At 33.5% G+C, this 14,895-nt stretch overlaps 1 protein-coding gene across 1 annotated transcript in view; it reads left to right on the forward strand.

Moving 5' to 3' along the window:
• The window catches only part of LOC114337360 (E3 ubiquitin-protein ligase MARCHF8), an 88,565-nt gene that overhangs the window by 50,093 nt on the left and 23,577 nt on the right, over positions 1-14,895 (forward strand). Inside the window, exons 2-3 of the mRNA XM_050662323.1 lie at positions 1,975-2,119; positions 7,161-7,281. Of these exons, the coding sequence (XP_050518280.1) occupies positions 1,975-2,119; positions 7,161-7,281 (266 nt within the window). The remainder of the gene's footprint in view (positions 1-1,974; positions 2,120-7,160; positions 7,282-14,895) is intronic.

Here is a 14,895-nt window from a genome sequence, read left to right on the forward strand (position 1 = left end):
GAATATTAAATTAAATTAAATCATGAAAACGGTATTGGAAAAAAAGCGGCAGGTCGCTTCTTTTAAAAGAAAAAACGTTGAATTGTGATGAGTGGTTCCTGAGATACAACCGGTCAAAGTTGACCGGCATTTACGGCAAAGATATAAACAGTAGGATCATAATTTTCGAACCATCACCTTTTTATTTTTGTCCTCTTTCTCCACACCAATTTTCATATCTTTAAAATACTCATAACATATTATATTATTATAATAAAAACTATCGACATTACGAGTGAAAATTGCCAAAAATAGCAAAATTCCAATCAAAAATTAGGTTGCTATCAAAATATGGTTGACTGAGTCTATTTTCTATTGCTTTGTTGATGGTATTGTACTGAGATTCCATGGATTTAATTTCTTCTGCGATGAGGTCTAGATGGAAATAGTGGACAAAGTCGTGAGTGCTGGTCTGTATTCTCGCTTGTCTAAATTTATCTGGGAGGATTCCTGTATCAGGTTTTGGATTTGAACTTGTTGTGCTGCTGCTAAAGCACATAGGTAAAGGATGAAGCATTCCTTTTTGGTACGGGTTTATTTTCTTCTTTAAGTTTCTTTGTTGCTTTCTTCACAAATATGTTTCTGCCCCAACTTCTATGGAATCCCTGGATTAAACAGCTGTAGTCTTCCCTGAATCTTGGTTCGGTAGCTGGTAAACGTGTGAAAACGACAATGATCTTCAGAAGACTCTCTAATCCTAGTGACTGCGCCGCTTGATGGTGCAATCAGTAGGACGTTTTAAGTATTTTAAAGTCATTTTAAGGGGGGGGGGTATGGTTTGAAATATTTAATTTTTTTTATTATTTCTAATAAAAGTGCATACTTTCAAGAATACTCTCTGAAAATTTCAAAATAATCGGAGTAAAATTACCAGAGATACAGCGTGTTGAATATCCCTACCTTCGACTCGCTTTGCCGCGACTTCGCGCCAGCACGCTTGAGCGTAGTGAGAAACGTTAAACAACTGTTCGCCTTCTCTTTTGTAGATTACTCCTCGATTCAAAAAACATATTCCAATGTGCACCACTTTACGATTTGGCAGACAAATAAGAAGATGAAGATGCAGTTGTCAAAACTTTAAACTCATTTTTCTCAAAACTGCTTTTTCAAATGCGGTGGACATTGTAACTGAAAAACTACTCTGCCGATCTACCTGATATTTTGCACAGATTTTCTTGAGACATTTCGTGAGGTAACAACGTCGAGATATTTTTCTTTTTTTGCTTATTTTTTGTTCAACAATAATAAATCTGTTGATTTTCACAAAATTTTTACTAAAAATTTCATTTTTTTGATTTCTGAGTGATACCAAAAATTCAAAAATCATTAAAAATAAAAAAAACTCGACGTTGTGACCTCGTGAAACTCATAAGCTAATTAAATCTTTTTGAATTTTTTGTTTCGTATGATCTAGTGACGAGTTCTGATGTCCACCCCAAAATCCATTTTTTTGTGAACTGCCTGTCAAAATTTGTCACCAATGGCTTACTTTTCAATATTTTGGATTAAATTTTTTTCTAAATATTCCTTGAATTGTACTTAATATGTTTATTTAATTTAAAAATAAAATAATTGTACCATAGCTTCGAAAAAAATTCACAAAAATGTACTTGATATGTTGATTTCAAACCATACCCCCCCTTAAAGACACAATTAACAGAATGACATCAAAGAATAGAAAAGCAACACAAAAATTTTTACGCCTTTCTAACTTTTCAAATAAGACATGCCCAGAAGCTCAGTTCGTACTGGCAATGAAAGTGATAATGTGCATGTGTCACGGATCCGTGTCATACGCACTGTCTGAAGACTCGTCCTGACACGTATCCGTGCCATACGCAGCGAAAGGGTTAACACAGTTTTTAGATATCATTTTCTTAATAACTGAATGGTGCAAAATTATAAAAGATATTCAATTTTTCTCTTTTGTTGCAGTGGCGAATATTAGAAATGACAAGCGTCGAGAGACGAAGACTTCTGTGTGCCATTCTCTTCCACTTCGTAGCGGCTGTCTGTGTTATTTGGTCCTTATTTGTTTTAATAGATAGAGCGGCTGAAGAAGTAAGGAAAGGACTGATTGGTAAGTCGTTGTAATTGAACTCTCAATTTTATACAAAAAACTATAATTTTCATTACGTTTTTTGACCGTGAAAGGACCGCACTCCTTATGGAAAAGTGGTCCCGGTCAAATTTGATGAAAGTTTGGTCAATGATACTTCTTTATGTGTAGATTAAAAAAGTCCAGGGCACCTGGGTATGAATAACTACTATTCTCGAGTTACAGCCTTCTGAAATTATTGGATTCGAGTGCTCGGTTTACGTTAAGTGCACTAATTTACGGTCAACTGAACGAAAATATTTATTATTAGAAGAAGAGAAACTCATGTTCTTTATACATACTTGCGTGTTGTATATGAATTCGTGGTCAAAAATAGCTGGATCGTATTTTAGTCTTCAGAAAACCTCCGAAAAGTCTTCAGAAAACTAAAGAAGTGCGGTATAAAACGTGCTTCTAGATCGAAATAAGCATTATCATGTTTTCATAAATGCTTCTCAATTATGAAATACCAGCAAAACTACAGTTCCGCCTTATCTTTAGAAAACTACTAAACAGTGGAGGATCTAGGGGGGATGGCGGTAATTCCACTCGTAACATGTTCCAGAATAATTAAAGAAAAAATTGTTGAAACATAAAAAAATACATTAGTTGACATGAAACTTGTGCCGCATATCAGATATAAGACAGGTAGAGAACATGAACTTGATTTCAATACAAAAAAAAATAAAGTAAATGGTAGTTTGTAAATGCTAAATATTAATTACAATTGTCTATGGAAAATCGGGTTTAAATCATCTTCGACTATTCGTATGTTAACATTTTGCTGATTTCGGTTAGATGCATCATATGTCGTGTTAACTAACAACCCATCAGGATACTTAACATTGGGTTGATGTCTTGCGAAGCCTAAAAACCATAACACACTGGTGATATGAGCACAAGTACCTACAGTTCTCGCACCAGATTGACAGGTACAGTAGTACCCGTTAATCGGTTCTTCTACAGGCTCGTCTTCATCATTATCTTCATCAACCGTATAGGAAATGAATACTTGGTGTTTTGTAGCTTGAAGAAAACCTTGAAAATATTCGAACTCTTATGAATCCCGGTTCATCCATATTCTCATCAATTTGAAACTCTTCGTCATTTTCTCTTATTATTTTATCTTGTATGTAAGATGGTGCCAGTTTAATTTGATATATGCCAATCGTAAGGTCTTTTAGGTAGTCTAAGTCGAAAACAGGAAAGTTAGCAAAATCATGATTATGAAGCCTTCTCCATTGACCATTTCTTCTATATGATTATACCTAATTATGAATACTATAGTTGTTATAAAAATAACCGTACAAAATTATTCTCCATAATATTTTGTATTAAAAAGCTCATTATCATTGGCTGTAGAACCCCTGGTGGACCTCGGTCTGTTCGAGAATAAGCTTCCATTCCATTCTATCCTCCGCCTTGGTTTTCCAATTTCGTACTCTTAACACCCGTAACTCATCTTCTCTGGTCCTTAAATCGTACTCTGGGCCATGGGCGCCCATACCCATGGGCAGGGGGGACCGTGACCCCCTGGCTTTTCGGGTGCTTTGAATTATATATGGTTATTCAAAGTACACAAAATATAATGTGCAACATCTTCACGTTTGTCACCCCCCTAAAAATGTTTATATGGGCGCCCGTGCTCTGGGCTTACGTCTTTTCGTCACACTATCCGCTCTTTGGTTATAAATGTGTTGTGATGGCTCCATCTCGTTCATTTTCGTTAAATAAAGTTATTTCATTAATTCTGGAACATGTTACCGGTGGAATTACCCATATCCCCCCCTAGATCCGCCACTGTTCAGTAGTTTTCTAAAGATAAAGCCGAACTGCAGTTTTGCTGGTATTGCATAACTGAGAAGCATTCATGAAAACATGATAATGCTTATATCGATCTAGCAGCAAATTTTATACCGCACTTCCTTAGTTTTCTGAAGACTTTTCGGAGGTTTTCTGAAGACTAAAATACGATCTAACTATTTTTGACCACAAATTCATATACAACACGGAAGTATGTATGAAGAACATGAGTTTCTCTTCTTCTAATAATAAATAGTTTCGTTCACTTGACCGTAAATTAGTGCACTTAACGTAAACCGAGCACCCGAATCCAATAATTTCAGAAGGCTGTAACTCGAGAATACTAGTTATTCAGACCCAGGTGCCATGGGCTTTTTTAATCTACACATCAAGAAGTATCATTGACCAAACTTTCATCAAATTTGACCGGGACCATTTTTCCATAAGGAGTGTTGCCTGGTCCTTTACTAGGTATGTCCGATCAGTACTTGTCTACAAAAGAATAACGAAGATTCTGGAAAACCGGTGATTTATTTTTAAACATAGTCTCCTTTTAGTTCGATTCACTTGACCCAGCGATGTTCCAACTTCTTTAAACGTTTGAAAAATATGTTTTCTCGAAGTCTGCAGAGGCGAGTGACTTTTCAAGTTTGTAAACAAAAAGCGTATAAACTATGTTTATAAGTCGTATAGGGCCAAACCAGTAGAATGTGGTGGATAGGACAGCAATTCGTAGCCTGATTCAACCAATTTGGCCATGGCGACGGCGGAAGTGTTAGCTGGTGCGTTGTCATGGTGAAATGGTACTCTTTTCTTCACTAAGTGTCATTTTGACTTCTTATGGTGTTATTTCTGGCATTATTTCTGATTTCTGGGAATATTCAGTGGCATCCTGGTGGATATCCTAAGAGGAATATTCGGTGGCATCTTGTGAAAATGGTGTTTGGAGGAGGAGGTACAAGGGTACAGGGTTTTGGGACCGCCGGAGACTGAGGGCCGTTTAGTAGTTTCGTCTTTTAGTTCAGGGTAATAAGGTTTTTTCCATGACACTCGAGCAGCCAGGGTACTGAAGCGTTTTTTCGACAGGTAATACCTATAAGAGCAAATTGTAACTATTTCCTGCGTAGGATCTGGCGGCCATTTTTATTTATAAACATTTAAGTGTCAAAAAATGGCATTTTCCCTTTTTTTTTCAAATCAATGGAAAACAGTGAAACATGGTGTTTTTAGTACAAATATCTTTGAGATTATAGAAAAAGCTTTAAAATGACGTATTACAAAGTTTTATATGCTCATTTATTGTTAATATAATTGCGAAAAAAGGTCGGAAATGCAAAAAAAATTAATTTCGCAATATCTATTGTAAAAAATAGTGTACAGCTTTGAAATTTTTGTCATATAAGAGTTCTTTGGTGCTTAATATGTGATAAAAATTTCAAAGCGATTTATTCAATTGTTTACATTTTATTCAAATTGTTTATCCCAGAGAGCATTTCTTTTGCAATAACATAAGTCAGAAAAAAATGACGTTAGAACCATTCCACAGGTGTCAAATGAACGAGCATGAGCTATATTTTCAACTTGGTTTAAAAAAAGCGAATAAAAAATGAATTTATTAGTAATAAATAATTATGCAAAAGTATCGTAAATCTTTCCTTATAAACTTTTTATTTTGTTATATAAGAAATTATATATATTTATTACAATTTTTTATCAATTATGATATAAATAACATTACTTGGTAGTTGTGCACTTAAAACAGGGTAAAAAAGTTAATTTTTTTGGAAAAAGTTATTCAAAAACTTTATAAGGAAAGATTTACGATACTTTTGCATAATTATTTATTACTAATAAATGCACTTTTTATTTGCTTTCTTTAAACCAAGTTGAAAATATAGCTCATGCTCTTTCATTTGACACCTGTGGAATGGTTCTAACGTCATTTTTTTCTGACTTATGTTATTGCAAAAAAAAAATGCTCTCTGGGATAAACAATTTGAATAAAATTTAAACAATTGAATGAATCGCTTTGAAATTTTTATCACATATTAAGCACCAAAGAACCCTCCCTCATTTGACAAAAATTTCAAACCTGTACACTAATTTTTACAGCAGTTATTGCGAAAATATTTTTTCCACCTACCTCTACCGAAAGTATACTTTTCCGGACCTGATTGTAGGGAGCAAAGTTGTACTTTTCCTCCCTAGGGAGGAAAAGTAAAAGTGACGTCATAATATTTCATTCATGAAATATAACTTACTGACGCCCTGTATAATATCTATTTTCTATTACGGAGTATCTATACATTTTAACGTTTATTTATAAAACATCCTATATTTTGCAGAATGGTAAAAAACAGTAAATTGTTATTTTGATTTAACAATGTTTACATTAATAATTTGACTTATATTTGACAGCTGACAGTTATATTGTACCTACTTGTTGTTTTAGTTCTAATAAATTTTGTTGGTTAGTTACATAAATAAATTAAGTAAAAATGACAAAATTACTTGTTATTTGAGGAAGGTGGAAAAACCATATGTATAACATGGGAGTAAAGTGCCTTTTCCTCCCTTGAATGATTACTGCCCTCCGCTACGCGTCGGGCAGTAAACTTCATTCTCGGGAGGAAAAGTTACACTTTCCTCCCTTGTTATACAAATAGCTATTTTTTGCAATTCCGACCTTTTTTCGCAATTATATTAACAATAAATAAGTATATCAATCTTTGTAATATGTCATATTAAAGCTTTTTCCATAATCTCAAAGATATTTGTACTAAAAAAGTCATAAGTTTCACTGTTTTCCATTGATTTGAAAAAAAGGGAAAAATGCCATTTTTTGACAGTTAATTGTTTATATATAAAAATGGTCGCCAGATCCTACGCAGGAAATAGTTACAATTTGCTCTTATAGGTATTACCTGTCGAAAAAACGCTTCAGTACCCTGGCTGCTCGAGTGTCACGAACAGGGTATATTTTTGTCTTATTACCCTGGCCTATTTCATGGAAATTTGCCTTTGAGATTTTAAGCCATTAAAAAGCCACGGCTAGTGCGTGTTGTCTAGTTGGTTTGGATGGGGGGGAAAGAAAAGTTGGAGATGGGATTGCTTTGGGTTTGGACTTGGTTTTCTCCGGATTGGGAGGATTTAATACTTTACTGTTACATTTATGTTTTAGTTAATGTTACTGTTAATAATACTAATAATATTGTTACAGCTTGGCCTTTTTGGACTAAACTTGTGGTAGTATCTGTAGGATCGACTGGAGGTGTTGTATTTATGTATATACAATGTAGGCAGTATTTACATCTGTTTTCTAGATGGAAAGCGCACAATCGGTAAGTCATTTAAATTTATTAAACGTTTTATATTAAAATGCCCTTTTTTTTCTTTTTCTGTTTTTTTAAATTATAAATTGTCTTTTTTTATTGAGCTCTCAATAGGGATAGAGGATAGACATTTAAGTGGTTTTTTAACATGTTATAGCCTTATTCTTTAACAATATCGCACAAATAATATTGTTGCTAAACAGGTAAATCAAACTCTGATTTTTTTCTCAAAGTTCGCGTCGCCCTATGGAATATGTATGTATGGACCCATGTTTTCTTAACATTCTGTTTTTTTATTCATTCGCTTATGTTGGATAATAAAGAATTAGGTACTTTAACAACTAGCCTTGTTTTTCATCAATACAGGGTGTTTTTAAATAAGTATGGTAAACTTTAAGGCGGTTTTCTGCATTAAACATAATGACAGTTTGCTTTATAAATGTATATCCGCAAATGCTTCGTTCCGAGATAGGGGATGTTGAAATGGTTCTTACAACCTGACGATTTATGTATTGCTCTAAAACCGGTTGAGTTGCGCAAATTAAATTTGGTGGGTTTTAAGTGGTAGTTATTGTTCATTTTTTGCCATACAATTAAGAATTTTATGTTCACCATTAGCGCACCTAAGGATCATATTACCCGTATGCGCGCCAATGATGAATATTAAATTCCTAATTGTATATCAAAAAATGCGCAATAACTACCTCCTAAAACCCACCAAATTTCATTTGCATATCTTAACCGGTTTTGGAGCAATAAATAAATCGTTAGTTTGTCAGAAAAAATTCAACACCCCCTATGTCGGAAACGAAGCATTTGCGGACATACGTTTATAAAGCAAACGGTAATTATTTTTTTATTAACCCGACACCTGCCACGTGGCTTTGCAAGGCGCCAACTGCCACGTGGGGTGCTCACAGCACCCCTTAAAAATTTTCTGTGATCTAATTGTTTAAAAAACAAAATAATGCGTTGAGTAACACAAGAATATAAAAAAACATGTTTTATTAAACCATACAGAAGTAAAAACTTCTTTTGTATATTGGTATAAAAAGTTTTATTAAAAAACATAAAAGTCCTCCAAAAGGATTTGCAAAACGTTTTCAATCTGAATCAGATCATCCTCAGTGCGTTCTGCTTCGTAAAAGAAACTAGCAACTTTTTTAAAAAGGTTACATCGATATTAATGGTTTACATAACGTCGTCGTGGATGTCAAGAGAGCTAACCCACATTTGCATACAAATAAGCTAACTGCAGTATCGCAATCAGAAAGAAATATTTCATATTGTAGTGAAGAGATTTAAGTGAATATCATATTCTCTTAGAGCTCTTCACTACAATATGAAATATTTCTTTCTGATTGAGATACTGCAGTTAGCTTATTTGTATGTAAATGTGGGTTAGCTCTCTTGACATCCACGACGACGATAATAATTAAGTGATATTTGTAGCGACTCCAAGTCGATGTTACAAGATGAAATGAGCAGGGAACCATGTTGCCCTTTGAGCACTCCTAGCACATTTCATCTTGTAACATCGACTTGGAGTCGCTACAAATATCACTTAATTATTATGTAAACCATTAATATCGATGTAACCTTTTTCAAAAAGTTGCTAGTTTCTTTTACGAAGCAGAACGTAAGTATTATCCACATTTGTTCTTTAACTAGTCATAATTTTAACCTTTTGCATTCATTTTAACGTGGAAATACTTCGTTCTAGGCACTGAGGATGATCTGATTCAGATTGAAAACGTTTTGCAAATCCTTTTGGAGGACTTTTATGTTTTTTAATAAAACTTTTTATACCAATATACAAAAGAAGTTTTTACTTCTGTATGGTTTTTTAACTAGGGTATACAGCCAGCTACGGGGACTTTCCCATTGATTATGTTTTATTAACTTATTAGCCACTTATATGTTATAAAAGTTAAAAAATAAAATGAAAAAGATATAAGCAAATTAGCAAGTACCAAGCCTCCAAGCCATAATAAATGACCTCAAGTAAAATATCTAAAAAATTAAGATTTGGTGAGTATAGAGTCTATATTAATAACTCAAATCATTTATTTCAATAAAAAATGTAAATTTGACCTGTTTATCAAAAATAAAAAAACAATTTAATACTTAAAGTGCCAGATGATGACACCCAATTCGACTTTAGAGCTATAAGTTCAAAATGACACTAAATAACCACTTCAAACACTAACACATCTATGCTATATCTAGAAAGCTACTATGACGCACAGCTCGGTTACCAAACTTGAAATACCAACTATTTGATAAAAATGTGTTATGGGGTGCTGGTAGCACCCCACGTGGCAGGTGCCTGGTTAAGAATTACCCCTAAAAGTTTGCCATACTTATATAAAAACACCCTGTATTGACGAAAAACAAGGCTAGTTGTTAAAGCACCTAACTTTTTATTATCCAACATAAGCGAATGAATAAAGAAACAGAATGTTAACAAAACATGAGGCTATAGTTGGGTTTTAATTTCAGTATTTTTTAAATGCTAGAATATTCCACAGGGTCACGCGAATTTTGAGGAACAATCACAGTTTGATTGGTTTACCCGGTATACAATGACAATTTACCTGTGTAGCAACAATATTATTACAGCGATATTATTAAAGAATAAGGCTATAACATATTAAAAAAATCACTTAAATCGAACAACAGGCTTAGGAAATTCGAGAACATCAAAAATGGCCCATTTGTAAGGTGGTGCTTTAATTCCTTGGAGAAGGGTATAATAGTGAAAAGAAAAGAAAACACGGAAGGCACTGTGAAATTAATAAATATTTAGTTTGTAATAAAATCGGTTGGACCATCCTGTCCCCTAACCCTAGAGTATTAAGGTGCACCACCAGTGTTGGCGGTAGAAATTTTAGTAGGTTTATTAATTCACACAATGATAAAAATTCCAACACAACATCGTTAGACCATAAAATTACCCCGTCACTGACCGTACCGAGTTGGAAGAGTCTGTTTCAGCTTCTGATTTTCTTTGAGCTGTGCTCATTTACCGACAAACGACCGGAGAGTTCACGCCACTCCTAAATAGGCGGTTTGGCCTTTGTCCAAGGATCGTAAATCACAAATTCTGAGCGAAATATCGCTATTTAACATTTAGGTCTGGATCCCGCGTATGAAAAAAAAGTTGATTAATAGCAAGCTGAAAATTTGTTAATAGCTTAAGGGTGTCTAGTCGGACAAACTTTGATATATGGAAACACTGGAACAGGGGAAGTTTTAATTGTGGAACAGGTTAAAAGTTTGGAACGGTCAGACCACGAAAACGGCACATGTATTTTGTCCGACAGAACAGACTTAAACTCTCCGAACAGAGATTAAACTCTCATGCAAAAATCAGACTGCTATTTTTCACCAAATGGGCGTTTTAATGAGTGGAACATTTAGAATATGTCGAATGACAGGAATTATGATAGGTGATAAATAGCAGTCTAATTTTTTGCATGTGAGTTTAATCTCTGTTCGGAGAGTTTAAGTCTATTCTGTCGGACAAAATAAATTGCCGTTTTCGTGGTCTGACCGTTCCAAATTTTTAACCTGTTCCACAATTAAAACTGCCCCTGTTCCAGTGTTCCCATATATCAAAGTTTATCCGACTAGACACCCTTAAGCTATTAACAAATTTTCAGCTTGCTATTAATCAACTTTTTTTTCATACGCGGGATCCAGACCTAATCGCGTTGATTCCCGTATTCAGTTTTAATCTTTTTCTATTACATATTTTGTCAGCTTTATCTCGACGTTTTTGTACCAGATAAAATCTGCGCAATACGGATATGGCGAAACAAAGAACAGGAAACAAAAAGTGAGCTCGTGACATTGTTCCATGAAAATAAATTAATATATCACATTTTAATGTTGAATGAAATATGAATATTAACGTCACATATAAACAATAAAATGGCTATTACCATACTGCATACTGTTATCTATATATTAAATTAAAATAAATAAATATTAAAATCCACGCCAAACACGGTTTGCTCTCTATTTCCTCTTGCGTCACAATAAATTGTTAACAATAATTAATCCACTCGAGTAGAAATTTAGACATTCTATAAAAATTTATTGTCGCCATTGGAACACGATTTAGGAAATTAGTTGACAAGTCGTTGATTTTTATTAGTATTTGTTATTAGAAAAACGTCAACCTCTGGACAAAATAATCACCATAATGCTTAATGACGGAAAAGCATTTTTAAGTTTAACTTGACTATCTGTTGGACGGCTTTTTGCAGAAAGGAACCATTCCACAAAAATGAAATTTTCTATTATACCATTCGTTTTTTAATGTTGTTCTGAAGCTATTTCCTTGTGGACTTTTTATAATCAACTATTTTTCAATGGGAAATAAGCCACAATTAAAAAAAATGATTTTATTAACGTTTCGACGCCCAAGTCGGTTGTCGTTGTCAAAATACAAACCATTCGTTTTGTAGTACGGGTCATATACTTTACTCAAGAATACGATTTTGGGGTTGGTTCTTTTATACAAAAAGCCGTCCTATTGATCTTCAATATTTGCAATCCTTAATGTTTCAGTTAGCTGGTTCATAAAGAAATTAAATATATAATATATTGTAAACTTATTAATATATTTTTATTTATATGGCTATTTATTTTTCGGCCATTTATTAATTTTACTGATCATCGGTCTTATTTAATACTCGAGTATATTAGGTTCTTCCATTTCTTCAGGCGTTTGGTGAACAAATTCCTGGCGTTGATGTTGGTCATGAACGGTCCAAATTCTGGCTTTAAAGTCTCTTGTTATCAGAGGCGGATTTGAAGATTTGCCACCCCTGGGCTTTCCACAATTTGCCGCCCTTCCTCCCTTCGCCATTTTTTTCTTTTTTACCAAAATTTGCCGCCCCCTGAATTCTGCCGCCCTGGGCTGTAGCCCATTCAGCCCATATGTAAATCCAGCCCTGTTTGTTATGTAGCGTATTTTTTCTAAATAGATTTCTTGGCTGATTGTTTTGATCAAGGCTTATAAATTTCTTCGTCTTATTTCTTTTTTGAAGCTTCCCAAACTATCTTTTTCCCGTTCACTATGTCCACAACTTTGACAAAGATTTCTTCTATTCTGAATTATTTTAATTATTTCATCTCTTATCCAGTGCTTCTATTTCTAAAACTACAAAAATTCCACATTTGAAAGGTAAGTTACAAATACTCCGCGCCATACCTTGAGTATCTAATAGTGATAGTGCATACCATAAAACTAATCTTTTAGTGATTAAAATAAACGACCTGGCAATAAAACAGTGAGTAATAGTGTAAAAACAAAACAATAGTTCTTATCAACGTCTAAATATAGTCGTACGATAAAGAACAATAATTTCTAAAGAAAAACTAGATTGCCATGATGTCAGATTGTGCCAAAAGTCTTAAAAGAACAAAAAAAAGTTGCCAGTATAGAAAAATTCATAAAAATCACAATATGGTATTTTAGGAATGTATTTAGGGAATTAGAGATTTAGGTTTATTTTCAATTAATATATCTGTCACCGTGATTGTAATTATGTCCGAGAAATGATCGTCTGCATACAGAACGGTGGTAGCTCATCGGTAGCGCATTCGCCTACGGATCGAGAGGTCCCCTGTTCAACTACGGGCAAAATCATATTCTTCTTTTTTTAATTTTTGGTATTCTTTTAGTTCTTTCTAAAATTAGTTTAATATTTAAATACAATACAAAAATCTGTTTAAAGTAGATATCTCACAATAAAACACTGAAAACTTTTGTTTTCATGGTCGAATCCGTCAATTATTTAAAGTAGATATATTGATTTCGTTGAAATCATAATATGAAGTTAGATTATATTATAATAGAAGTATAACTTCTTACGTGCGTACAAATAGGGCAGTCAATGAGGGTATTTGGCTCCGAATTCCATCCTACATCGATTTACTTGATATTTTCACAGTAAGTAGGGAATAGCTCAAGAAACAAAGTCTACCCTATGCCAATGTGCGCTTTTATCTTGGGGGTGGTTGCCACCCCTTCTCGGGGGTAAAAAATGTTTTGGTTAAAATGGCCACGGAAGAGACTAGAGAACCTAATTTTAAGCAAAAACTGTTTTATAATTATTATTTGAAAACTCAATACTTTTTGAGTTATTCGTGGTTGAAAATTGGCCATTTTCATTGAAAAAATGACACCTTTTCGGGCGGATTTTTGCGAATACCGTAAAAACTATGCATCTAACAAAAAAAAACTATATAAAATATTTCTGTAGGTTATAAAAAAATAAAGAGATTCGTTCCTTCATAAATCTTCTAGTTAAAATACAAAGAGGGATATGGTAGGTAAGAAGAGTTTTTTTGCGGCACTCAAATCGGTGTACTCAACTTGAAATAACAAAGAAACTGTCGATTTTAGGTGTATAATGATACTAATACCTTTTGTAGTGCTTTAAAAGACCTTTAAAATGAGCAATACTAAATGTCGATGACATTCAAACTAAGCGAGTTATTCTGTAAAAAAGTTGATGACTAATGTATTTTAAGAAGAAATGAGAAGTATATTTAACCCCTCATCCATCATAATTTAAATACATCGTTTTCCTTCTACAATACTTTTTGTTATTTCTATGTTCAAAAAGTTGGACTGGATTAAAATGAAAGGTTTTTGAAAAAATAAGATCAAATTATAGAGCGCATTTTTAAATTTTCTTAAAAATCTTCCTTTTCCTCCATGTTACTCGAAAAAGATAAGAGATACGAAAAAAAGATACCACACAAAAATGTAGGGCTTTTTCAGATAAACATTTTCTTTTTATTTTTGAAGTTATACTTCTTTACGCGCGATATGAGGGTGAATTTTAATAGGATTAAAACCTTTGATCCCGGCGCAGTCGCATTACAACTTTGTTCTGATTGGATGTTCAAATGACATGACAAAAATTATCCAATATGGCAGCTGTGGGACTGTGGTTTGGTTATGTATGGTTGTTGCGTTTTAAAATTTGTAGGAAGAGAAACAACAAACAAAAAGTTAGTTAATGGTTATACTGCCTTTTTAAATAGTTTTCATATTATATTTTTGGACTTATTAACATAGAAGAGATGATTGTTGCATGCCAATGTGAAAGCCCATCAAACTGTGACTAGTATGAGTGCCGCAAAATTACTGATAAAAAACCTATTAGCTCGAAGGCGTAGACAACTGTGGATAAAGAATCTTACACTGGTAAGTGTTTTAAAAATAGTTAATCAAATTTTGTTATGATATTTGAACATAGCCACTTTGCACGATGCAAGTGATTGCGAAATTTATTAGTCGTTATACGGGCTCTGATTGGGTGTTGAAATGATCTGTCAATAATAAATAATTGTTCAATATGAAGGTAAACAAATGTATAATATATTAGTTTTATTGTTGTGAGGACAGAAGTGTAATATATTAGTTTTTAAAGCAACAGGTACGTAATAATTGTAAATGTATCATAGGTACAGCTGGTTCCAAAAAAAACTGATACGACTCTTAAAGCGTATTTTGTAGAAAATTGAGCAGTGTACTTTCTTCTTCTTCTTCTTTTTGGTTTTGGTCTCGCTGCAAGGCAATTACCAGCACGATTTATA

The sequence above is a fragment of the Diabrotica virgifera genome, chromosome 9, assembly GCF_917563875.1.
Source record: "Diabrotica virgifera virgifera chromosome 9, PGI_DIABVI_V3a".
NCBI lineage: Eukaryota > Metazoa > Arthropoda > Insecta > Coleoptera > Chrysomelidae > Diabrotica > Diabrotica virgifera.